The sequence below is a fragment of the Cebidichthys violaceus genome, unplaced genomic scaffold (genome assembly GCF_023349555.1).
Source record: "Cebidichthys violaceus isolate CVI_PGR_0920_01 unplaced genomic scaffold, fCebVio1.0.p SCAF_13, whole genome shotgun sequence".
Classification (NCBI taxonomy): Eukaryota; Metazoa; Chordata; class Actinopteri; order Perciformes; family Stichaeidae; genus Cebidichthys; species Cebidichthys violaceus.
The window spans coordinates 6,627,804-6,654,335 of NW_027176296.1; the positions used below are offsets into that span (position 1 = coordinate 6,627,804).

The 26,532-nt window shown below is 41.4% G+C and overlaps 1 protein-coding gene across 1 annotated transcript; it reads right to left on the reverse strand.

The window, feature by feature from the left end:
- On the reverse strand, positions 1–26,310 carry slc5a5 (solute carrier family 5 member 5). Its single transcript, XM_068707534.1, has 16 exons — positions 26,187–26,310; positions 24,306–24,711; positions 23,808–23,873; positions 23,590–23,641; positions 16,419–16,486; positions 13,259–13,413; positions 12,472–12,612; positions 11,507–11,636; positions 11,002–11,090; positions 3,848–3,960; positions 3,692–3,762; positions 3,440–3,526; positions 2,216–2,418; positions 1,527–1,624; positions 1,188–1,273; positions 1–684 (listed from the first exon to the last, which is right to left on the reverse strand). Exons 2-16 carry the CDS (start codon positions 24,651–24,653, stop codon positions 568–570), a joined length of 1,824 nt encoding a protein of 607 aa, XP_068563635.1. The 5' UTR covers positions 24,654–24,711; positions 26,187–26,310; the 3' UTR covers positions 1–567.
- Positions 26,311–26,532: the final 222 nt, after the last annotated feature.

The window sequence follows — 26,532 nt, forward strand, 5'->3', positions numbered from 1 at the left end:
TATATTTTCAACATCAGACAGATTTATTATGACTTAGAATGGAAAGAGAGACAATACAAATAAAATAAGTACAATATTTCAATTATAGGATAAATGCGATTTACATGGAAAGCCATACCAGGCATCACAGGCAAAACAGATCAATAACTGGTAATGCACAGACCCGCAGTTTACCCCAGGCCACCTGTCACAGATCCATTTACACTGGTTGAAGTGCAGGTGTGCATTGCTCCAGATATGGAACATACCAGAATGAATGTTGTGATGAAAGAGCCTTTCGGCATTACAGGAATTCAAATAAAACCTGAGGGTTTTTGATCTATACCTTCCTTGGCGCAATGATAAAGACCTTCATTATCCAATAACATTTAAAGGATTTAAAAAAAAAAAAAAAAATGTTTTGATTAAACACAGCACCAAATGTGGAGCAGACTTAGAAAGAGACAACACTTAAGGAATTAAGAGTTGAATTGAGTGTTTAAAAAATAGTGATAAAATGCTTACTGCCACTGGAGACGATAACCTCCCATTAATGCTATTTGGAATTTTAAAAAAGCTGTTCAACACCTAAACTCTGAGTGGTGATTCAATATTCCCAACATCTGTTGGTTCTTCTTCTTTTGTATCTTCTTTATGCATCTCCCTCAAAGGCACAAGCTGTGGTTTATCTGTTACCTCGTCTCCCTGCAAAAAAAGACCAAGTTATTTTGTTAAGTAATAACATATATATTAATTTTTTTACCTGGTTATTGCTTTATTCAGACCCACAGGCGGCTGCAGCGTATCCCAGCATGCATTGTGCAGAAGAAAGGGAAACACAGCCAGTACATCCACAATTGTACACGCAGTGATCTATTATCAATAATACAGGTGTTACTGTCTTAGCAGGGATTCATTTTGTTGTGCAATTTACAAAATGGATCTATAACTTTTTGGAAAAAAAACCTTCATTAAGAGTCTCAGATGAAAGCATGCCCACTCCATACAGACAAATGTGAATCCATAAGGTCACAATCCAGTGTGTTACCTAGCCAAGATCTTTTTAAAAAGAAGATAATATATTGTATTTATTAAGATGTCTGGTCCATCCTGTTCAACTTTATCCTTATGTTTCTACATTCTGAAAGTGTATCTACTCAAGTAAAACAATGAGCACCAAAGTCACAAGCTTGTGATATAGTACTTACTCTGTGCTTTGATAGGACCTCTACTTGCTTTTTGTTCAGATCCCACCACAACAAACCCTCTTTAATATGAATCCTCTTTGTTGGTCCTGTGTGTAGAGAGAAACGAGAAAAATGTAATGCAATGCAATTAACCACCACACATAACAACAGACAGAGGTGTCAACAGAGTTAAATCACATCTCTTTGATATAGTATCAGAAAATGGAACATTAGAAGCTTGAATTGCACAGAAACTTGTGTTGGATGGCATTGGTTGTAAATCTAAAATACTGGCAACTCAGTGTAGTTTATTTAACCGCAGTTCTGAATGTGTCCTTGTGTGGCTTTTTATCTTCTTACCTGTTGCATAGCTCACTATCAGCCCAACTAGAATGACCGTACCAGTTGCCAGGGCACCAAAGTAGAGGTAGGACAGGGAGTAGAAGTCAAGCAAGTCCCTAGTTTCAGAAAAGAAAGGGTTTATTAAAAATATTTTTTCAGTGTTATTGTTGGAACACAAATCTAGTTTAATACCAGCCTTTTATTTACTACACTACTCTTTACCAAATCAAACCACATTCATTAATGGAAGCGTTTCGATTGCCTCTCAACATCTCTCAACATGGCGACGCCTGAGGCGACGCTCGTAGCTAACTAATAATACAAACTACTGCAAACGCGCTGACAGAGCTGACAGACCTAACAATGCTAACTTGAGGGGGAAGCGGAGGGTACATTCTATGCTTCCGCGATGATGCTGTCGGTCAAGACGGTGTTATCAGCTGTAAGCACCACATGAGAGCAGTAAAGAGCGACGACTGTGAGCTAGCCAGTGAGGAGACATTAGTCCACTATATATTTACATATCTATTTAAATAGGTGGTGCTGCTTTATTAATCCTCTGAATGTCGTACATTCATAATTTATATTTGTATTAATTTTAGTACAAATAAATTGTAATTATAGATGCTGTTCTCCATCTTTAACCAATGTAAACCACATGGGGAAAAACGTTCTGTATCAGTGCAGGCCTTGCTGAACTCACTGACCCCTGGTCATCGGGATAAGGCAGTGTGGAGATGGAGTGTTGGTCCTGGGGACGGCTGCTGTTCAGGGTGATGTTGCTGGGTCCACACTCGCGTGTGTAGTAAGGCAGCACACCCATGGTCTCCTCACTGGGAGGGTAAAGAGTTGAACCAACAGCCAGCCACAGAGAGACACAGAAGCCCACTATGATTCCTGAGAACGCCCCCTGAAAGACCAAGAACAACTTTGTTGAACTTTTTATATATATATATATATATATATATATATATATATATATATATATATATATATATATATATATATATATATATATATATATAATACCTGTCCTTTCTTAATAGTTGGATTTCAATAAAGATAACTCACTTTATTATATTATACACTATTATACAAATATAGAGCACCCAACATAAAATCATATAAATCAGTAACATCTAACGGAAGTGAAAGGCGTCATAAAATGATTTCTTGCTGTTGATAACACAAACTGCAGTGGTAAAACTGATTTCCATAATAACTGTTGACAATATAAAAACACATACAGTGAGAACTCTGAAAGCGGTCTCAAGGTGGTTTGAAGATAATGTTTATGAATAATTTAGTTTGATTCTAAACAGTGATATTGACAGTAAAAATATATATTTAACAAGGCATATTGTGGAACATGGAAAGAGCGTAGCTTGGATAGAAGCCCTGTTTGGCCTAAAAGTGTTCATAATAATATAGAAGTGGTGCAGTAATAACACAAAGTGGAGGAGTTTACATCAATGCATTGAAACGATTCCAGTGTCTGAAACAATCAGGAATTAATTTAGAGTTTAGTAAAATAACGTCATAATTTCAAACTCTCTGGTCAGTGTTGCATTCCTCTTTTATAAGGAGTCGTAGGGCAACACCATCATATTGTAGCTACAGCACTATTATAAACAAGAGGCATCGGCAGAGCGGAGGGAGCGAGGCCGTAAGCGCTGATAGAAAAAAATCAATCCCATGAGATTCCCTCATACATTTTGGGATTTATCAAGGCGAGAAACCGTGTGTCTGAGAAAAGAGAAACCAAACTTTCCACAACTTTTGAGATATCCTTTTAAAGCTCAATCTAAAAACACTGGCTTTTACTGAGTTCAATGATTTAAGGTATGCCCATATTTCTTATAGGTTTTCCTGAATAAGAGAATAAACAAATGAACTACAGTGCACAACACAGAAAAAATTAATTCACTCACCAGCCTGTTTGCTGCTGGGACAAACATCCCCAAAATGAATACACCCAGTATTGGACCACTGACCACACCCATTACTGTGAACGACCCCTGAATAGGAAAGACAAAGGCAGTTCTGGAGACTTTATTAGAAAAAACAAAGTCAATTTTATACTGCAGTTCAGGTTAGAACTATTGCGCATTTACTATAATAGTCATATATATAGATATATAAAATATCATGTGATAGTGGATAGTAATATTTAGGTATTATACCTGAAGAACTCCCCAGTCCAGGAGAGAAGAAAGAGAAGCTACTGTGATACAACCAACTCCGTACAGGAACGCTTAGAGAAAAAAATAGTGGTTTTAAGAATACACGCAAGGGTAAAACAATTAATAAGTGGATGTTTTCGGTGAGGATTGACCTACACAGTCCTTTCGAAATAAGTAGCAAATTCTTCTGGGTCATGAGGCGCAGACGAGGCCTCAGCAGATCCTCCATTGTTACTGCAGCCATTGCATTGATACTTGTAGAGACCGTGCTGTGAAAAAGACACATGGTCACCAAATATCCCACAACAGCAGCTCACTGGCTATGTTTACACACTATTAGTACTCTTTCTTGTGAATATCACAGCCAATTAAAGCTGCAAGCAGCATTGATCGGGCCCTCGCAACTTCACGCACGTCGAGGGTACTGGCAGGACTCTGGTTGACGCGGCCATGCATTTCTGTGACCATCATACATTGCGTGCACGAGTTAAACAGTATTTCCTGCCTCAACCAGCAGCGCAGCAAGATCATGTTGCCAGGTCTTAAGCCTCAAATGTTTTGAGTGTACCTCCGATACAATCATAAATGTAAGCCTGTTAAGATCATTAAGAAAATGAATGTGTGAATGTGTTTCAGTGTTTATAAAATAACAGACCGTCAGTTTACTGGGATGGGGTTCAACTCCCTGCAGTGTCCTGCTGATTGTATTTGAACTTACATGAAAGTTAACAGAACAGTATTGTCATTTGCTTTTACTTGAACACTTTAATTTAACACTGTTTTCATTTTAAGCTCTTCTATAACTTTAGATTGTAGTGTGAAACATTCATTATAACATTTAACCTGATTCTCATGTAGAAGCTCTGGACTGATCATTTATAATAATGCCCACTAACATGGTTTGAGAACCACTGTTGTCTAACTTTTGCTCTCCAAGCATCTTAGTTTGCACATATTTAGATCAGAGAAGTCTTTTTCTCATGGTGTGACCACAAACCCTTTTATTAAGTTCAGTGTTTGGGCCGCTGTAATTATAGAATCCTGCTTACGTCTGTGGTTGCCAGTAGGTGGCGCTATGACTATGAGTTAATATTGGCATGCAGATTTCCAAAAATCATGACTTAATCAAGCATGTCAACTTTGGGACAGTTTTGACAAAGTACAGTTGAGTTACAACAGCTTGATGGATGATGGCGAACCATGTAAAATGGCCGCTACACCAAGTCCATGTTTGATGAATTCTAAACTTTTAATCACAAAGGTCTTTAGATTGTTCTGACCAAATTCTAAGCTGATCTGATTAATTACCTAGGACTAGTTCGTAGTACAGCACCTGGAAATGGGAAAAATACACAAGAAATTCATACAAAATTCAAATTGGCTGACTTCCGGTTGGGTTTAGAGCATGGACCCCTAAGACTTTTTTTAAATCCACATGTGATACATCTGCTTACCAAATGTTATACATCTAGGTGAAACGTACTGCGAGGGCTGCATCGTCGAAATATTGTAGGGGGCGCTATCGAGCCGAGTTGCCACTCTGAAGCATTAAAATCACATCAGATAACTACATTCAGGATTTTAAATGTGTGTGACAAGTTTGATTTTGTTTTGAGTATTTTTAGCCCCTCAAAAACACCTTTGTTTTTCATGGCGAGGAATGCGTCGCCACGGCAACGTCATTTCACGAAACAACAAGCTTTGAGTAACTTTTAATCACAAAGGTCTTTAGATTGTTCTGACCAAATTCTAAGTTGATCTGATTAATTCCCTGGGAGGAGTTTGTTAAAGTAGAGCGCCTGGAAATTGAAAAAACGACAACAGAAATTCAGACTAAATTCAAAATGGCTGACTTCCGGTTGGGTTTAGGGCATGGCCCCAAGAGACTTTTATTTAAGTCCACATGTGATACATGTGCCTACCAAATTTTGTTAATCTATGTGAAACGTACTGCGAGGGCTGCTTCGTCAAAATTTTGTAGGGGGCGCTGTTGAGCCGATTTAACACTCTGATTGAATAAAATCATATTATAGAACTACATTTTGGCCTTGTGATCTGTGTGTCAAGTTTGCTTGTGTTTCAAGCTTTTTTAACCTCTCCAAATGACGATCGTTTTTCACGGCGAAGATTGCGTTACCACGGCAACGGTGTTCGACGAAACATCAAAAGCTTAGAGAACTGGCATTATGAACTTCTTACATTTGTGTGGAACAAATTTGATGTTGATCTGATTTTCCAACTAAGAGAAACAAGCCAAAGTATAAAGACTTTAACTTACTGTTGCCAGTAGGTGGCGCTATGACTATGATTCAAAATTGGCTTGCAGATGTCTTCAGGCCTGGAGTTTAATCAAACATGTGAAATCTGGTAAAGATCTGGTGATGCGGAGTCGAGTTACATCAGTTTATTCGTTCATGGCGAAGGATCGAAATTCGCAGAGCCGCCACGTCGCCACGCTTCGACAACTTCCTACAATTTTCACAATGTAGCATTATCAACGTCTTAAGGCTTTTGTGACAAAATTTGAGAGGGATCCGATTAATCTGTGAGCAGTAGGGTGTCAAAGTACACAACCTATGACTTCCTGTTGCCACTAGGTGGCGCTATTACTATGATTCTAAATTGTCATATACATGTGTTCAGGGTCAGGATGTTATGACATATGAGAAATTTGGAGCAGATTAGGCAATGTACAGCCGAGTTACAACAACTTCCTGTTTCATGGCGAATGGTGTTTTTTTGCCGCCACGCCACGGACACATAGTTTGATAACTTTTTGATCTTTGAGTATCGTTTCACTGCCAAGGTCTCAAGAGCATACTGACCAAATCTGAAGGCAATCGGGTTTAATCTCTTGGAGGAGTTTGTTAAAGTACGGCGCCTTGAAATGGTCCAAAAACGTCATAAAATTAAAAATGGCCGCCTTCCTGTTTGGTTTAGGATATACCTCCTTTTGACTTTTTTGTGTGACCCATCACGTTCCACATACCTACCAAATTTCATACAGCTAGGTGAAACCCAAAGTTGGGGCTACTCTGTAGGGGGCGCTATCGAGCCAAAATGTCATGCCGCAGCTGGACACCCCAATAATACTGGAATTTTCACCACGATTGAATTTTGTGCCAAATTTCAAAAGATTCCCAGTATCCCAAGCACCTCCTTTTTGCGATGAAACTGGTACGATAATAATAATAATAATAATAATAATAATAATAATAATAATAATAAAAAACAGAATAACAATAGGTCCTCCGCTCCGACTACGTCGGTGCTCGGGCCCTAATTAAAGCTGCAAGCAGCATTGATCGGGCCCTCGCAACTTCACGCACGTCGAGGGTACTGGCAGGACTCTGCTTGACGTGGCCATACATTTCTGTGACCTTCAGACTCTGGATGACGCGGCCATGCATTTCAGTGACCATCATACACTGAGTGCACGAGTTAAACGGTATTTCTTGGTACTGGCAGGACTCTGGGTGACGCAGCCATACATTTCTGTGACCGTCAGACTCTGGATGACGCGGCCATGCATTTCTGTGACCATCATACACTGCGTGCACGAGTTAGATGATTTTTCCTGCGTCGACCTGCAGCGTAGCAAGATCATGTTGCCAGGTCTTAAGCCTCAAATGTTTTAAGTGTACCTCCAATACAATCATAGATGTAAGCCTGTTAAGATCTTTAAGAAAATGAATGTGCGTGAATGCACTTCAATGTTCGAAATATAACAGACTGTCAGTTTACTGTGACAAAGTTCAACTCCCTACAGTGTCCTGCTGATTGTATTTGGACTTACATGAAAGTTAACAGAACAGCAGTGTCATTTGCTTTTACTTGAACACTTCAATTTAACACTGTTTTTATTTTAAGCTCTTCTGTAACTTTAGATTGTAGTGTGAAGCATTCATTATAACATTTAACCTGATTCTCATGTAGAAGCCCTGGACAGATCATTTATACTAATGCCCACTGACATGGTTTGAGAACCACTGTTGTCTAACGTTTGCTCTCCAAGCATCTTAGTTTGCACATATTTAGATCAGAGAAGTCTTTTTCTCATGGTGTGACCACAAACCCTTTTATTAAGTTCAGTGTTTGGGCCGCTGTAATTATAGAATCCTGCTTACGTCCGTGGTTGCCAGTAGGTGGCGCTATGACTATGAGTTAATATTGGCATGCAGATGTCCTAAAATCATGACAGTAATCAAGCATGTCAACTTTGGGACAGTTTTGACAAAGTACAGTTGAGTTACAACAGCTTGATGGATGATGGCGAACCATGTAAAATGGCCGCTACACCAAGTCCATGTTTGATGAATTCTAAACTTTTAATCACAAAGGTCTTTAGATTGTTCTGACCAAATTCTAAGCTGATCTGATTAATTACCTAGGACTAGTTCGTAGTACAGCACCTGGAAATGGGAAAAATACACGAGAAATTCATACAAAATTAGAAATGGCTGACTTCCGGTTAGGTTTAGAGCATGGACCCCTAAGACTTTTTTTTAAATCCACATGTGATACATCTGCTTACCAAATGTTATACATCTAGGTGAAACGTACTGCGAGGGCTGCATCGTTGAAATATTGTAGGGGGCGCTATCGAGCCGAGTTGCCACTCTGAAGCATTAAAATCACATCAGATAACTACATTCAGGATTTTAAATGTGTGTGACAAGTTTGATTTTGTTTTGAGTATTTTCAACCCCTCAAAAACACCTTTGTTTTTCATGGCGAGGAATGCGTCGCCACGGCAACGGCATTTCACGACACAACAAGCTTTGAGTAACTTTTAATCACAAAGGTCTTTAGATTGTTCTGACCAAATTCTAAGTTGATCTGATTAATTCCCTGGGAGGAGTTCGTTAAAGTAGAGCGCCTGGAAATTGAAAAAACGACAACAGAAATTCAGACTAAATTCAAAATGGCTGACTTCCGGTTGGGTTTAGGGCATGGCCCCAAGAGACTTTTATTTAAGTCCACATGTGATACATGTGCCTACCAAATTTTGTTAATCTATGTGAAACGTACTGCGAGGGCTGCTTCGTCGAAATTTTGTAGGGGGCGCTATTGAGCCGATTTAACACTCTGATTGAATAAAATCATATTATAGAACTACATTTTGGCCTTGTGATCTGTGTGTCAAGTTTGCTTGTGTTTCAAGCTTTTTTAACCTCTCCAAATGACGATCGTTTTTCACGGCGAAGACTGCGTTACCACGGCAACGGCGTTCGACGAAACATCAAAAGCTTAGAGAACTGGCATTATGAACTTCTTACATTTGTGTGGAAGAAATTTGATGTTGATCTGATTTTCCAACTAAGAGAAACAAGCCAAAGTATAAAGACTTTAACTTACTGTTGCCAGTAGGTGGCGCTATGACTATGATTCAAAATTGGCTTGCAGATGTCTTCAGGCCTGGAGTTTAATCAAACATGTGAAATCTGGTAAAGATCTGATGATGCGGAGTCGAGTTACATCAGTTTATTCGTTCATGGCAAAGGATCGAAATTCGCAGAGCCGCCACGTCGCCACGCTTCGACAACTTCCTACAATTTTCACAATGAAGCATTATCAACGTCTTAAGGCTTTTGTGACACAATTTGAGAGGGATCCGATTAATCTGTGAGCAGTAGGGTGTCAAAGTACACAACCTATGACTTCCTGTTGCCACTAGGTGGCGCTATTACTATGATTCTAAATTGTCATATACATGTGTTCAGGGTCAGGATGTTATGACATATGAGAAATTTGGAGCAGATTAGGCAATGTACAGCCGAGTTACAACAACTTCCTGTTTCATGGCGAATGGTGTTTTTTTGCCACCACGCCACGGACACATAGTTCGATAACTTTTTGATCTTTGAGTATCGTTTCACTGCCAAGGTCTCAAGAGCATACTGACCAAATCTGAAGGCAATCGGGTTTAATCTCTAGGAGGAGTTTGTTAAAGTACGGCGCCTTGAAACGGTCCAAAAACGTCATAAAATTCAAAATGGCCGACTTCCTGTTTGGTTTAGGATATACCTCCTTTTGACTTTTTTGTACGTCCCATCACGTTCCACATACCTACCAAATTTCATACAGCTAGGTGAAACCCAAAGTTGGGGCTACTCTGTAGGGGGCGCTATCGAGCCAAAATGTCATGCCGCAGCTGGACACCCCAATAATACTGGAATTTTCACCACGATTGAATTTTGTGCCAAATTTCAAAAGATTCCCAGTATCCCAAGCACCTCCTTTTTGCAATGAAACTGGTACGATAATAATAATAATAAAAAACATTAGAATAACAATAGGTCCTCCGCTCCGACTACGTCGGTGCTCGGGCCCTAATAATAATAATAATAAAAAACATTAGAATAACAATAGGTCCTCCGCTCCGACTACGTCGGTGCTCGGGCCCTAATAATAATAATAAAAAACATTAGAATAACAATAGGTCCTCCGCTCCGACTACGTCGGTGCTCGGGCCCTAATAATAATAATAATAATAATAATAATAAAAAACATTAGAATAACAATAGGTCCTCCGCTCCGACTACGTCGGTGCTCGGGCCCTAATAATAAAAAACATTAGAATAACAATAGGTCCTCCGCTCCGACTACGTCGGTGCTCGGGCCCTAATAATAATAATTCTTTGAATTACAATAGGGCCTTCGCCCGACTTCGTCGGGGCTCGGGCCCTAATAATAATAATTCTTTGAATTACAATAGGGCCTTCGCCCGACTTCGTCGGTGCTCGGGCCCTAATGATAATACCCCATAGAATTTCAATAGGGCCTTCGCTGGCCCGATGTTGTCGGTGGCTCGGGCCCTAATAATAATAATTCTTTGAATTACAATAGGGCCTTCGCCTGACTTCGTCGGTGCTCGGGCCCTAATAATGATAATAATAATTCCTACAGTTTCAATAGGGACCTCGCGGCCCGACGTTGTCGGTGCTCGGGCCCTAATTAGAAGTTATTTATAATGTATAGCTAAATATTGTTAGCAGCAACAGTTATGTTTACAACAGCAAAGTAGCAATATAAAGTAATTAATATTGCACTGGAGACAAATGTAAAATGTCAATAAAATAAATAACACTTCTGAGTGAAGTATATAAAGAATGAAGAACACATACATCCGTCAATATCAGTCATTTCCCCTGTCTTCTGTCCAGCTGACTGCTTTGTCTCAGCGGATGGAGAAGTTTACAAAAAAAAGCTTTTGGACGATCGTTCACGTTCATCCTAATGATACACACTGTCCCTTTAAAGGGGGAGATTTGTCATAAATTTAGTTTAGAGAATCCGAGATTGAATACCTCAGCGTTCCGCTGTATGCACAGGCAAGGAAGAGACCTGGAAATCCAGGGTGATTTCTGAATATGTCCAACACAAAGTACGCCATGTACTTCATCAGACAAGAGAGAGAGGGAAACATTAAAAAAATAAATAAATCTATGTTAGAAACATTTATTATTCTAGTTGTTGTTAATTGAATCAAATCAAAGTAATTTTGTAAATGAAATGTTTTTTCAAAGTCTTGAGTCATCAACCAACAAAAGGCTTAGCCTGAGTTCATCTATAAAACACATCTCAGCTTGCAGCACTGTTTAACCTTAGGCTATATCCAAACTAATATGTTTTCGTTAGTCACACCAAAGCACAGTGTGGTAATTAGCCTAAGCAAACATCTGCAGTGTAGCAGCAAATTAAGTAGCCAAGTCAAACTTCTTAGACATACAGATGTTTCTCTTTCAATAGCTTTTAACCCTACACAGCATCATGCTTTTGTCATCTTGGGTCAATTGAGTCAATCTTGAGTACCAGATCTGGGGCAGAAATTCTCCCAGACATCAGTGGATCACAGTTGATGTAATAAGCAAACATGACGATGCCGCAGGTTGCTGCACTGCTCACAATGAGGCACAGACCCACTTGATTCACAAACAGCGCCCTGCAATCAAAAGCAAACATCATTATAGTGACCCAGCTTCATTGTTGGACTCCTGCATATTCACTACTCACTTGTGTGGGAAAGATACAACTTTATATTTGCCTGATGAAGGTTTTATTATTATACAATCTATAATTTCAAGCACTTTGGTGAAACCTGAAAGGCTGTTGTGTATTTGTAATGTTTTTGTGAGGAATTAGATGCTCATTGATGCCTTGCATGTAAATTAAAGGCTTGACTGTCAACATTAATTAATTAATTAAACCATTTACATGTCTTACAGAGGAATATCTTCATGAACATTTTAGAAAAGATACTGAAAATAAAATATCAATTGTCTGATGATTATTTGCAAGGCAACAATGTAGGATAATATAAAAGGTATTTTGAGAATAACCCTTGAGAGAACTACCTGACAAGGAATTTCACTTGGAGCTAGTTGGTTAGTCTTTTCACCTTCAGGAAATTTATGTTGAATTAATGATGTTGACCTAAAACAAACATCATGCTGACATGCGGATACCTGTGTAAATAATGAAACCTTGCTCTACAACATCGGCTGTTAAGTTATACCTTTTATCCAAACACAGTTTAGGAAAATAACATGTCTGTTATTGTAAAGAAATTTGGTGACGTGTGGTAGATGCGTGTCACAATACTGCTTGGTGTTTAGTCCAATACAAATCCTTAAAATGTCTCTTTGGAAACCAAAAGGTGACTTCACAGATGCTACATTGTTGTTATCCGCAATCCATGAACTTTACCTAACTTAAATTCATGAAACCTTTTAAATTGCTGTTCTAAACATGTGAATGACAAAGAGGTCTCCACTCACCACTGTGCATCTTTTTCTGTTCTGCAGGAGATGTAGCGTTGTACTTGAGCTTGGTTTACCCCGTACATGGACAGCCAAACCAATGCACCCCCGACAGACAGGCTCCAGAAACTATAACGCTGCCGCGGATCAACGCTAAAACTGTTGCAAAATATTATCAAACAAATCAGTGACACTCCACACTTCACGGGCTCTTTTCATTAAAACATCTGGAGTTAAAGTTAAGATATAGTTTGACAAAAAAAAAAATCTTAAATCCAGGTCCACTTACTAACTTTTTTCAGAGCTTTTGACAGCACATCATGGATTTACAATTTCTCCCCCATGTAAAAGCACCTGATATGTTTTGCTCAGTTGTCATCACTGGACTTTAGTATGGGACTTCAGTGCTGCGACGACAGCTGGAGCAAACTCTCTCCACCAAGAAGAAAGTGAAAGGTGGTTGGAAGCTCAAGAAAACCTGGTGAGTGGACCTTGAGTTAAGATTACTTTTGTCAACCGTCTGTTTCCCAGGTCAGGAATTAACTTTTGTGCTTAACTGTAAGTATACTTTTACCAGGAGTAACATATAGTATTTCCTGTTTTTCATCTTTCATATCAGCCTGAAATAATCCAAAATGTAAGCATCATTATCAAAAGGTACTTGATACGACTGGCAAGGAACTGCAGTAGGTCTATGATAATATACTATGGTGTGAACATCTTAATGTGTTCAAACAGTAATGTGGGGTTATCCAGATATTCATGCGTTGAAATGGAATGGAAACAAAATAAACAGTGTTTTTACTCATTGAAATTAATGCGTGATCCATTTTTGGCGATTTCCAGCACCATTGCAGGACCACCAACCAGAACTGTACCGTGGATGAAAACGGCCACGAAGCCAGCCAACATGACTATAATCTGGAACACATCAGTCCAGATCACAGCTTTCATGCCACCCTGTTACAGAAAGATGATGTAAGAGACAGACAGGAAAACCCACCACAATATCTGAGACATTTACAAAAACAAATGGGCAAAATGTATTCTTCTGTTCCACTAGTTTCAGTGTTTACATAGAAGTCTGTGTGTTAAGAACTTGAGAAAGATGTTAAAAAACTATACTGCACAACTACTTTTTCCCAGTCACCAAATTGAAGCAGGCGTGCTTGTCGTATTGTTTTTTGAAAGATCCCAAAATTGGAAGGGGGGTTTCAAACACCATTCAACCATTCAACAAACACTTTGGATGAAACATATTGAAACTACAGACAATACATCAATTTTAGTCATCGGAGAAGCCTGGGAAGTCCTGAGTTGGGTCAATCAAACATCAATTGCCTGATGTAACTGCGGCATTGCTAAGAGGACACAGTAACATTGACCCAGTGGTGGGCCGTCAGGGCGTGCCACTGCTACCCAGGTAGACTGCTAAGTACTTCAGCATTAACCTGCGCTGTGACTGGTCAGTGGGCCAGTGTGACTTTTGTCTAACAGAAAGCTAGCTAGCAGATCTAGTGTTTAGTAAGAGTTCAGGTTGAAACATATGTAAGAGAAGTTATGACATTTTTAGCGTTTTGCTTGGTGTAGATTCTATTTTCCATTAAACTCTTTGTAATCAAAGAAAGGAGGATGGACTTTGTCTTTAAGTGAACAGCAGCTTTGGTAAGTGAACTGCTTGTTTTCTGCTATCTACAGTAGCGTTACTACTGTTAGATTTTCTATTGTGCCGTTTTTATGATATGGTTAATATTGTTCCCTCTGATGTGAATAATATTTTATTATCTTCAGCGTTCACTTATCTTCAGTGTGCAGTGGAATACGTGGTTTAGCGCTGCAGTGTTGCTGGATTTATTTGTCATGCTTTGTTGTCATATAAATATATGTGACTGGTTGTTGTGAGTTTGTTCTTGTTATTACATTGATTCTGACAATTATGCATTGTCTGTTAATGATGAAGCATCCCGTCATCGCTGGGTTTGCCGCGGTTGTTTTCCCTTTAAGCTAGTTTAGCGGTGCCTCAGCTGTTTTTTGTTATTGTTCCGGGTTCAAAAGACGAATACGTGTATTGTTACACCGCCTAGAAACAAATAATAATCATAGCTGTGGCTCATAATTAGGTTATTCAACTGTAGTAGGACAGCACAGAAGGCCCCTGCTCAAGTGGCTTAAAATGAATCTGAAGGTTGATCTTGAAATTTATAAAATGCAATCTACTCTTATAACTATGAAAAAGAAATGTTCCCCAACAGTCTTACATTTCACAGTAAATTGTCAATAATTAAAATAGGATAAATCAGATTAAAAATGTTTTTTAACTTCTCACAACATTTTATGTACACTTTCTTCACCTCTTAAACAATGTTTAACAAAAAAGTAATGTGTCACTTCCAGCCCATGCATTTTAATGACCTTATTGAAGTAGTAGAAGAGCTCAAACCCTCCTCCTGTTCTCTCGACTGCATCCCCATCAAACGGTTTATATCTGTTGTTCATTGTCTATCTACTACTAACTAACTACTACTAACCAGGGCTTTCACAGCCTTCATCAAGTGTGCTGCCCTCTACTCAAGAATTGTAGCCTTGATGCATTCTCCTACCTCAAATACATGAGTTTTCTTGTGTCCATTCACATTTTTAAATTGAAAGAGATTCAAGTTCTCTCTGTAGTCCCACAAGGGTCAATCCTTGGCCCATTACTTTTTAATCTATACACGATCCCACAATGTAACATCTTAAAGAACTGTAACATATCCGATCAATTATATGCAGATGACACGCAGCTTTATATCTCTCTTTCTCCTAATGGCCTAAGCCCAATTGACAAATTGATATAATGCATAACACACAGTATTGGATGGGAAAAAAGCTTCTTACAGTTTAACAAAATAAAACTAAAATTCTTCTTGTTGGTCCCAAAAAAACAGTAGCTAGAATTAACTTTGTACCTTTTATCACGTTACCTAACAGTCAGAAACCTGGGTGTCATCCTGATGCTGACCATAAAAAGTGTTGAAAAATCACATATCAAATATTAAGAGATATTCATTCTACCGAAAACTGAAAAAAAATATCAAAAGTATAAAGATTTACACCACAAACTGATTCCGAGACACTGCTTCATGCTTTATATTTCAACAGAGGTAACTGCAATGACCTTTCTACTGGATAATCAAAACATTCAATAGGAAGTCATACAGAATCCAGCCGCTAGAGTTCTTAGCGGTACAAGAAAGCATCATCACATTACTCCAATACTTAAATCACTTCATTGGCTTCCCATTCAATAGAGAATTAACTTCAAAATCCTCCTATTGTTTTTTTAAGGCACTACATGGTTCAGCTCCCCAGTATATTTCTGACCTGCTCACTGAATATATCCCCATCAGACCTCTCAGGTCTTCAGACAGTGGCTTTCTGGTTGGACCCAGAATAGGATCTGGAGCTGGTAATGGTGTTTTTAGTTATACTGTGGACCTGCCCTCTGGAATGCTTTGCCTGACAAGCTGCAATCTATAAAAACTGTATGTACATTTAAAGCTAAGCTCTAAAACCTTACTGCTTTCTCTTAAAGTCTGTATGTGTATGTGAATGAACCATGTGTATGTGTAAGTAAGTAAGTAGGTATGTATGTCTGTATATATGTATGCATGTATGTATGTACTGTATGTATGTATGCATGTGCGTGTGTAGGTTTTGGGTGTAAGTATAAATATGTTGTTGTTCTTTTAAATGTAAAGCATATTAAGTTTCTCTGTGATGAAATGTGCTCCATAAATAAAGTTGCCTTGCCTTGCCTTCAGTGGCTTAAGTGACAAAATGACTGCAAATGTGGGACCTATATTAAAAGGATAGGACTCCTGCCAGTCTTCTTTAAATCCCAACAGAAACCAGTCCTGTCTGTTTAAGAGCATCTAGCCAAGAACCAGGTAGGTTTGATGAGATGGAAAAAAATACTTCCTTACCAGCGTGGTGTACAATGTGCAAATAATCCCAGTAGAAAACAGAGACACCCACATGTTGAGTCCAGTAGCTTAAAAAAACAAAACAGTGTTAATATAGAAGATACAGTTAATTTACCATCTTATACTTATTTTGCAGTATGTGGCACAACAAGTCATATGTCGTTCAGAAAGTACAATAATTGTTTGGGTGTAATGTAAGTTAAGAGAGTTTATTATGTTTCCTATGTGTTTATGAGGAGAAAGTGTTCATTGTAATTCAAATTGAGGGTACAGCATTATTTATCATCAGCTACATGTTAGGCAGTAGATCCAGTGAATCGCCAGTAGATGTCAGTGTTGCGATATGAGCAGTGTCTGTGACGGAGAGCCACACTGAAGTCTTGCATGAATACGCGAGAGGATGAGAATCTCTGTACAGGATAGAAGTAGAACGCGCTGTGGGGCGAATGTACACCTAAATGTATATTTTTGTATGTTACAGGTAAGCTGGTGATGTTACTTATATACCCCGGGCTAGTACAATGTTATACTGTACGTTGGTGGCACTGTGTTAGGTCTTTAAATGTTTAGTTGAAAAAGGATTAACTGTGTAAGTTTAGCTAGCTAGCAGCTAATGCAAGATTTCGAGCCGCCCTTGTAGTAGTCCCACGCCTTCTGAGCCCTCCCCCGTAGCCACACATGCTGACGCATGCACCAGGCTGGCACCCCCGGAACGATACTCTGGGACCATCGGACAAAGTAGGTCATTCATTATTGAATGCGAAATGCACTTTGAGCACTCTCTTCTTCACTTTCACACAGAAAGATCCAAGGTCGCCTTCATGATGTCTCATCTCACGGGAAGGGCCAAGGCGTGGGCCACCGCTGAGTGGGCCAGGAATTCGGCACTCTGTGCTTCGCCTAAGAGGTTTGCCGACGCTCTCAAACTCGTCTTTGACCCTGTGGCGACAGACCGAGAAAGGGCTCGGGAGCTCAGCCGGATAAAACAGGGAGGAGAGCCTGTTTGTGATTACGCCATTTGCTTTCGCACCCTGGCGACGGAGAGCGGGTGGAACACCACGGCCATATACGATGTTTTTCTGAAAGGACTTTCAGATCCGATCCAGGACCTTTTGGTCCCATTGGACCTCCCTCTGGACCTCGATTCCCTCATCACCCTCGCCATCCGCACAGACAACCGGCTGCGGGAACGGAGGCGGCAGCGCGGGTCCAGGTCGACAGCCACGGCACCTGGTTCTTCAGCGGCTCTCTGGCACGCCGCATCACGTCGGACCTCTCCTGAGCAACGTTCACGACCTCCCGCCGGAGGAGAAGAGGAGCCCATGCAGATGGGAAGGGCCCGGCTCTCTCAGGAGGAGCGGCAGCGGTGCTATCAGGAGGGCAGGTGCTTTTACTGTGGCGAACATGGCCACCTCATCACCGCTTGCCCCGTGAAGGCCAACCTGTTGGTGAGTCATGTCACAGCAGTTACTCTTCACGACGATTAACCACAGTGAAGATTAAACGCCACAATAAAGACCTCGAGCTGGGAGCACTGATTGACTCAGGGGCAGATGAGAGTCTAATCGACTGGGGTTTAGCGCGGAGACTGGGGCTTTGGGTTAACCCACTGAGTAAGCCTGTTAAGGCGAGCGCGCTTAATGGAAGCGCATTGTTCACTATAACACGTTACCGAACCAGTAGATCTTCGCATCGCCGATCATTGGGAGCGCATAAGGCTGTACCTTATACACTCACCTCTGCACCATCTCATCCTTGGGTTTCCGTGGCTAATTCGCCACAACCCACGCATAGATTGGCTCACCGGGGACATTCTGGCGTGGGGGGAGAGTTGTAGGAACCAATGTCGGGAATCACAGCCCCAAGTGAAGAACCCTACTCTTAACAGTGTTTTTACTCACTCTATCACAGACTCGGAGACCACCGATCTGACCAAGGTTCCAAGCTGCTACCATCATCTCGCAGAGGTTTTTAGTAAAAGCAAAGCCACAGCCCTACCGCCTCATCGCGCATTTGACTGCGCCATTGATCTCCTGCCCGGCTCCACCATCCCGAAGGGCCGTCTTTATTCGGTTTCTGGGCCTGAGAGGCAGGCCATGAAAGACTATATCGAGTCGTCTCTGAGAGCAGGTTTGATCCGACCTTCCTCATCCCCAGCAGGGGCTGGTTTCTTCTTTGTGGGAAAAAAGGATGGAACTCTTCACCCCTGCATTGACTATAGCCCACTTAACGAAATCACAGTTAAGAACAGATATCCCCTTCCCCTCATGACTACAGTATTCGACCAGCTTCAACAGGCACAGATTTTCACCAAACTGGACTTACGCAACGCTTATCATCTGGTTCGCATTAGGGAAGGGGATGAGTGGAAGACAGGATTCAACACGCCATCCGGACATTATGAATATCTGGTCATGCCTTTTGGTCTCACCAACGCCCCAGCAGTTTTTCAGACAATGATAAACGATGTGTTGAGAGAATTCTTAGATCATTTTGTTTATGTTTATATTGATGACATTCTGATTTATTCCCCCGACCTAGACACTCATAAAAATCATGTTGAACTCGTCTTGCAACGTCTCCTAGACAACGGGTTATACATTAAAGCAGAAAAGAGTGAATTTCATGCCAATACTGTCTCTTTCTTGGGCTTTATCGTAGCCCCTGGAAGGGTTCAGATGGACCCAGCTAAAGTAAGCGCTGTAGCCAAATGGCCAACACCTGATAGCCGCAAAAAAGTGCAGCAATTCCTCGGTTTTGCCAACTTTTACAGGCGGTTTATCAGAGGCTTCAGCGCGACAGCAGCTCCGCTCCATGCTCTCACTTCTCCACAGGTACCGTTTCACTGGTTCGCGGACGCAGCCTTCCGAGAGCTTAAGCGGCGGTTCACCACAGCACCCATCCTCACGCTCCCCGATCCCGCTCGCCAGTTCGTGGTGGAGGTGGACGCCTCTAATGACGGGATCGGGGCCATTCTCTCCCAGCGAGCAGAGTTGGATAACAAGCTTCACCCCTGTGCTTTCTTATCACGACGACTGACGGCAGCGGAACGGAACTACGATGTGGGAGATCGTGAGCTGCTGGCGGTGAAGGTGGCGCTGGAGGAGTGGCGGCACTGGCTTGAGGGGGCACAGCACCCGTTTCTGGTTTGGACAGACCACAAGAACTTGCAGTATATCAAGAAAGCTAAACGTTTAAATTCCCGTCAAGCCCGCTGGTCTTTGTTTTTTAACCGTTTTGATTTTTCCCTATCCAACAGACCGGGGTCAAAGAATACCAAGCCTGATGCCCTGTCCCGTCTTTTCAGCCCCGAGCCTGTGGCCATGGAACCTGAGCCCATCCTTCCACTTAACTGTGTGGTTGGAGCGGTTACCTGGCCTATAGAAACCGAGGTGAAGCAGGCTAACGGTGAGACCCCTCCACCTCGTGGGTGCCCAGATAATCGTCTGTTTGTCCCCGTTAATCTGCGCCCACAGGTGATCCACTGGGCTCACTCGTCTTTGCTCACCTGCCATCCGGGCGTACGTCGGACCATGTTCGCCATCACGCAGAGGTTCTGGTGGCCGTCCATGGAGCCGGAGGTCCGGGAGTACGTTGAGGCATGTTCCGTCTGCGCCAGGAACAAGAACTCCTCCAGAACCCGTGCAGGCTTGCTGGAGCCGCTGCCCATTCCGTCCCGGCCGTGGGCAGAAATCTCTATGGACTTTGTCACGGGGCTCCCGATCTCCAAAGGTAACACCACGGTTTTGACCATGGTGGACAGATTCTCTAAAATGGCACATTTTCTAGCCTTGCCCAAGTTGCCGTCAGCTAAAGAGACGGCGGATATTATGATGAACAATGTGTTTAGGATCCACGGATTCCCCCAAGACATTGTGTCGGATCGGGGGCCCCAATTTATCTCACGGTTCTGGAAGGAGTTCTGTAAGCTCATCGGAGCCACCGCTAGCCTCACATCTGGGTACCATCCCGAGGCTAACGGCCAGACGGAGCGCTTCAATCAACAGCTGGAAACCGGCCTTCGGTGCCTGGTGGCCCAGAATCCTGCGTCCTGGAGCCAACACCTGACATGGGTCGAGTACGCCCATAACTCCCTTCCCACCTCCGCCACTGGTATGTCTCCCTTCCATTGTGTGTTTGGTTACCAACCTCCTGTTTTTCCCGAGTCCGAACCAGAGGTGTCTGTGCCCTCCGCCCATGCCTTAGTCCGTCGCTGCCGCCGCATCTGGGCAGCAACACGACAGACACTAATCCGACAGGGGGACAGAGTAAAAAGAGCAGCAGACCGCAGGAGGAGACCGGCACCTGTATATCAGCCCGGCCAGCGAGTATGGCTCGCGGCCAAGGAACTACCATTACAGGTGGAATCACGAAAGCTGGCTCCACGTTTTGTCGGCCCGTTCCCCATCTCGAGGATCATCAACCCAGCAGCTGTGCGCCTCCGCCTGCCCCGCTCCCTCAGGGTTCATCCCACCTTTCACGTTAGCAAGATCAAGCCAGTCAGGGAGAGCGCCATGACGCCGAACCCCAAGCCACCCCCGCCCCCTCGAATGATCGAAGAGGGGCCTGTCTACACGGTGAAGAAATTGTTGGCAGTACGTAAGCGGGGCCGGGGCAGGCAGTTCCTCGTGGACTGGGAGGAATACGGCCCAGAGGAACGACAATGGGTCTCTCCTAGCCTCATAGTCGACCCGGATCTCATTCGGGACTTCTATAGAGATCACCCGGACATTCCAAGGCCGTCTGGTATTCGGCCTTAAGGGGGGGTTAATGTCACACCTGTATGTCAAGCAGGGTTTTTGTCCTGTCTCCACGTTTGTTTTGTGACTTCCTGTTTTATTTTGGAAATTAACTCTCCTCTCGTTTCAGGTTCCTTGCCCTTCCTCATGTGTCACCAGTCTGATTGTCTTCCCTGATTGTGTCCACCTGTTCCCCCACTTCCCTCATGTGTACTTATAGTCTGCGTCTCCCCTTGTCCTGTGCCAGTGTGTCATGTCCTTTCGTCTTGCACACCCGCCTTATGCTACTATCAGTCCAAGTCATAGTTTTGTCTGTCCCGTTCTTGTTTCTTGTTTCCTCGGTAAGAGAGATTTTGTTTTGCATTTTGCCTTTTCGACCATTCAGCTCTTCGAGTTAAATCAGAGCATTTTTTATTTGTAGTTTAATACCTTCCTCGAGAAGTGATTTTTGGTTTGGCTTTTGCCGTTTTGACTTTGCAGCTCCTTGAGTTAAATCAGAGCATTTTTAGTTCTACTTTGTTATTTTCTTCTTTCCTCGCCAGAGCATTTTTAGTTCTACTTTATTTTTTTCTTTCCTCGCTAAGAGAGGTTTTTGTTTCCTGGGATTTCCCTGTGCATTTTTGTTGGAAATAAAAGATCGTCAGCTGAACCTCTACTCTGCGTCCGAGTCCTCATCAAGAGCTCCCTCCGTGACACAGTGTGCTGTGCACAAGGCTTTACAGCCTTGTTGCCACACAGCCTCACTGAATAAAAAAAAGAAATCCCCTTCCCATTTCTGTATTTTAAATGTCTAAAATTGCCAAAAAATTCAATCTGATAGGCATTACATTACATTACAGTCATTTAGCAGACGCTTTTATCCAAAGCGACTTACAATTCAGTATCTCTACACACCGTAGACGCAGCTACGGGAGCAATTTTTGGGGTTAAGTGTCTTGCTCAAGGACACATTGACATGAGACTAGTAGAGCAGGAGCTGGGGGATTGAACTGACGACCCTCTGATTGAAAGGCGGCCCTGCTCTCCACTTAGCCACGGTCACCGTCACTACAGCGACAACCTATGAAGTCAGTCGTATTAGCAAGCTAACATTATACACACTCACATGCGGTGAAAATAGTCTGGCAGCATGTTTATGTTTACTGTTGGTCCACACTGCAGTACAAGTGAACATGCTAACGCTACAAGCTTGCAGCCTAGCCCGCATAGTGAACAGCATAAAATTAATATAATGATGCAAATTATAGTTTGCTTTATTGAGTTGTACAAGTACTTAAAAATATGTAGTCAGTGTGAAGCCTCACGTTGATTTTGTCAGCTTGATCACCTTGCTTTGTATAAAACGAAACTTACATACTGCCAGAGTTTTGTACAGTATGATTCTGTGTAATATAGAGAGGCTACCCTATGTTTATCCTTAGTTGTGTATGTCAGGCTGCAATTGCGGAAATTGCCATTATGTACAAAGATATATCAAACCCTTGATGGACATTCACCCTTTCCTGATATTTCTTTTTAATACTATATTTACAAGCATCCACCACGGCAGACCATCTGAAACAGGCTCCTGGCTGAGGATGGCTTTAACAAAAACATAATTTGTATGTACAGTTTTCTCCTAATGAGCAACAAATGACCATCCAAGAAAGTCAAAAAGTGTAAAGGCCAAATAAATGTATTGTCTCCTGAGATCTCAGTGTTTTGCCTGACTAAGAGGCTATGCCCGATCTAATATGTTATTTTATTCACCTAGCAGCCTGTGTTGTCTAATTAAGCTATATAGGGCCCATGTTCGTAGCATTAAATTCACCACACTTTGATGACTGAATATTTTTGATTACATTTCTCAAAATGTGTGATGTCGGAAGCCTCTTCTTGAAAAGTTTGACATTTATAAAACATTTTCCTCCCTGCAGCATGGTTATTTAAACATTCTTCATCCAATATGCTCACCATTTAGATGAAGCTGTAAAAAGTTTTAACTTTGGTGTGATGCATTAATGTGTAAAGTCACTACTGTTGTAACTGGTAAATGTGGAACTAATTTAAACTAATTTATACAATGCTGGTGGCTTATTCCATACATCCCAATTTATCAGTTGATTATATTTTTTATTGAAATTCTGACTCCACAAAGTGTAATTAAATCTGTCAAAAATATATGTAGGTCAAGTAGAGGGAAAAACACGACATTTTACCACAGGTTAACCTTGCCAGGGTTTTGTTAGTAAAACAATGCAGGGAATCTCTGACAAGAAATACACTTCTACCTGTCATAAAGTGGTGAATTCATGGACAAATTAAAAAAATCATGGAGAAAGATCAACTAAATACAAACAATTCTGAGAATGTGAGAATAATTAAAATGCCAAATTAATAAAAACATCCCATCAATGCATACAGAGAGAGGAGTATCAGCTGATCTTTCTTACCTTGGTTGAGGATCAAGGCAGGTGCATAGATAACAATCCCTGTGTAAAGCAGCTGGGAAAAAGGAAAAACAAGGAAATCAACAAATACAGTGACAGCTTTTTTGAGGTTTCAGTTTGTGCAAATAAAAGACCATGTGTGTGTAAAAAATGTGACATCCTCTTTAAAACACTGAACACAATTAGACTGATATCTGTAGAACACAGGATGTCTGTCATACCGTTGCCACCAGAAACTGGATACTCCCCAACAGCTGCATCCCTCTGCCAAATCTCATCTTCAGATACTGTGACCGGCAGATGGCAACAGTTACAACACAGCACAGTATCTCTGCACACATTCCTCATCCTTCCTCACCTCTTATATTCATCCCCCACATCAGACCCACAGGTGAATTTTAAAATGTTGACCAAAAAATCCATCCGTCTGTCTACCTATGATTGGTTAGAAACACTTACTCGTACTATTATTTGTGTTCAGTTTTTTTAACCCTTAAATCAGACCCCTCTCTTATATTATTCTCCTGAGAATATTTAGTTTGGTCCAGATTCTACAACCACTTTCATCAAAAAAGTATCATATCTAAATAAATACAAATTTAAATCTTTAGACCTTTGCAAACAGGTCACATAAAAGTGAAACATACCACGTTGTTTACACTATGCTCCCCCTCAATTCATGACTAAAACTGGGGTAATAACTGGAAGCTCATTATGACCTGATTGGTGCTGGTGATTCCCAGTCGAAAGAAAACTGGCAGGAAAAAGTAAGTTGTCAGCAGGGAACTGATGCTTTGTCCGAGGCACATGTAGAGGAATTTAAAGCCATAGCGAGATGACTCGGAGGGAACACCAAGAACCTGGACTGCTGACATGAAACTGGCACAGAGCGACAGCCCAACAGGCACTGCCGGCATGCTCCGACCCCCGGTGAAGAAGTCATCAGCAGTGGTGTCCCCTGGCCTCTTCTTCAGGGCCTGGAAGAGTCCGATGGCCATAGAGACCAACAACATGGTAGAAAAGACTGCGTAGTCGGCCAAGATGAAGCCTGCAGACTGCTCCTCCATTATTTTTACTTTAATGCCCTCTGCCTTGTAATTTGGTGGATCCAGATGTTTAGCTGATCTGTGAATTAGAGTCAAGTAGTGACCATACATTGACTGACACAGGGCATTTATGTAATTTATTCTCAGTGATAACTTTAGGATTTCTAAATCTTAAATGTGATATCTTGCCACACTAATTTGTGGTAAAATGCAAAAGTCAGGTATCACTGGGTGTAACAATTTCCAATATTACTGGTGATTTTACTGTTTAGTTTAAAAAAAATATCTTTTAATATTACTTTAATATGTTAGTTAATGTAATTTCCCCAGAGACACAGACTGGAGCTAGAGCTGGAGGTAGAGCCACAGTTGTCCATGTGTCTTTGAGTAAGACACTGAACCTCTAGGAGCCCCTGATGGCTAGAAGGCACCTTGCATGGCAGTTCACTGGTGTGTGTGTGTGTGTGTGTGTGTGTGTGTATGAGAGTTTAATTGCTATAAATGTAGTCAATTTACCATTTAAGACACTGTAACTTGAAGTTATCCTGTGGAGTTTTTTGTATGTGAGAATGGAGCTACATTCATTATTTGTCATCAAAATGTATACTGGATGATTACTTTTGTGTATGGTGTCAAACATGACATCAAATACAATGCCAGTAAGAGTGCTATCTTGATCTGTCGAACCAAAGAGGACAAATGTTTAAACTTCCCTGACTTCAAATTGTCTGACAAAAATCTTGGTGTCTGTGATGAAGTAAAATATTTTGGTCATTTTATAACAGAACACATGACCGATGACAAGGACATTTCTAGGCAATGTCATATGATGTATGCACAAGCAAACAGTCTCTTACGCAAGTTTGGTATGTGTACAGATAAAGTGAAGATATCTCTGTTCAGAGCATATTGTACACCACTCTACACTACACACTTGTGGTCAAACTACAAAAAAAAGAGCTTACAGAGATTTCAAGTAGCTTATCATGACGCCATGAGAATACTGCTGAGGAGACCGAGATGGAGTAGTGCTAGTGAAATGTTTGTGGCTGCACGAGTCAATACTTTCCAAGCTGTTTTAAGAAATCTCATGTATAAATTCATTTGTCAACTTAATGACTCTGAAAATGAGATCATAGTTGTTTTAACCAACATAAAGCTTAGTAGCACACACTACCAGTCCCAGCTGTGGCGACATTGGTACAGCTGTTTCTTTGTAAGGCATTGCTAGGCCTATGTACTTTTACTGTTTGTGTATGTCATTTTATGTATTTGTCTCTCTGGACCCTGAGTCTGAAATAAAGTCATATCACTTTTTTTTTTGTTTTCAATTATCTCCATATTTTTCCAAGCATGAATAACGGTATAATTTAACTAGTAAACTATGTAAAAATTGATTTCTAAAAGGCACATTACTGTGAATAATCTATATAAAATGTGGTACGTTACACATCGGGTTTTTATAGTTGCAGTAAATAACTAGTGTCAACACTCGAAGATAATTCTGCGTTTAAAAAAAATAATATTATAAAATATAAAATTCAAGAGACTTACCGTTGGTGCTACAATCTGTCCAATTGCTTCCACTCAGTGAAAAAGATGCAGTAGCGCCGAGATCGAAAAGTGGCCGATGATATGCTGTTATGGACCGATCCTTGCTGAGAGCGCCTACAAACACCCTCTTTAAAGCAGAGTGCGCGCTTGCGTGAAGCGTGCGTACATGTTCCCTTGTCGTCTACCCCTATATAAGCCACTCAGGTGTGTGTGGTAAAAGGGCAAAATAGGTTGCGCAATCGAATCTTTACAGTGCAGGACCAAACACTAAATGCTGGTGGCTCATGTTGAGGACCGCAGGGACCTGCTGGACAATGAAGTGCTTTCTGCAGCTCATGATCGTGTG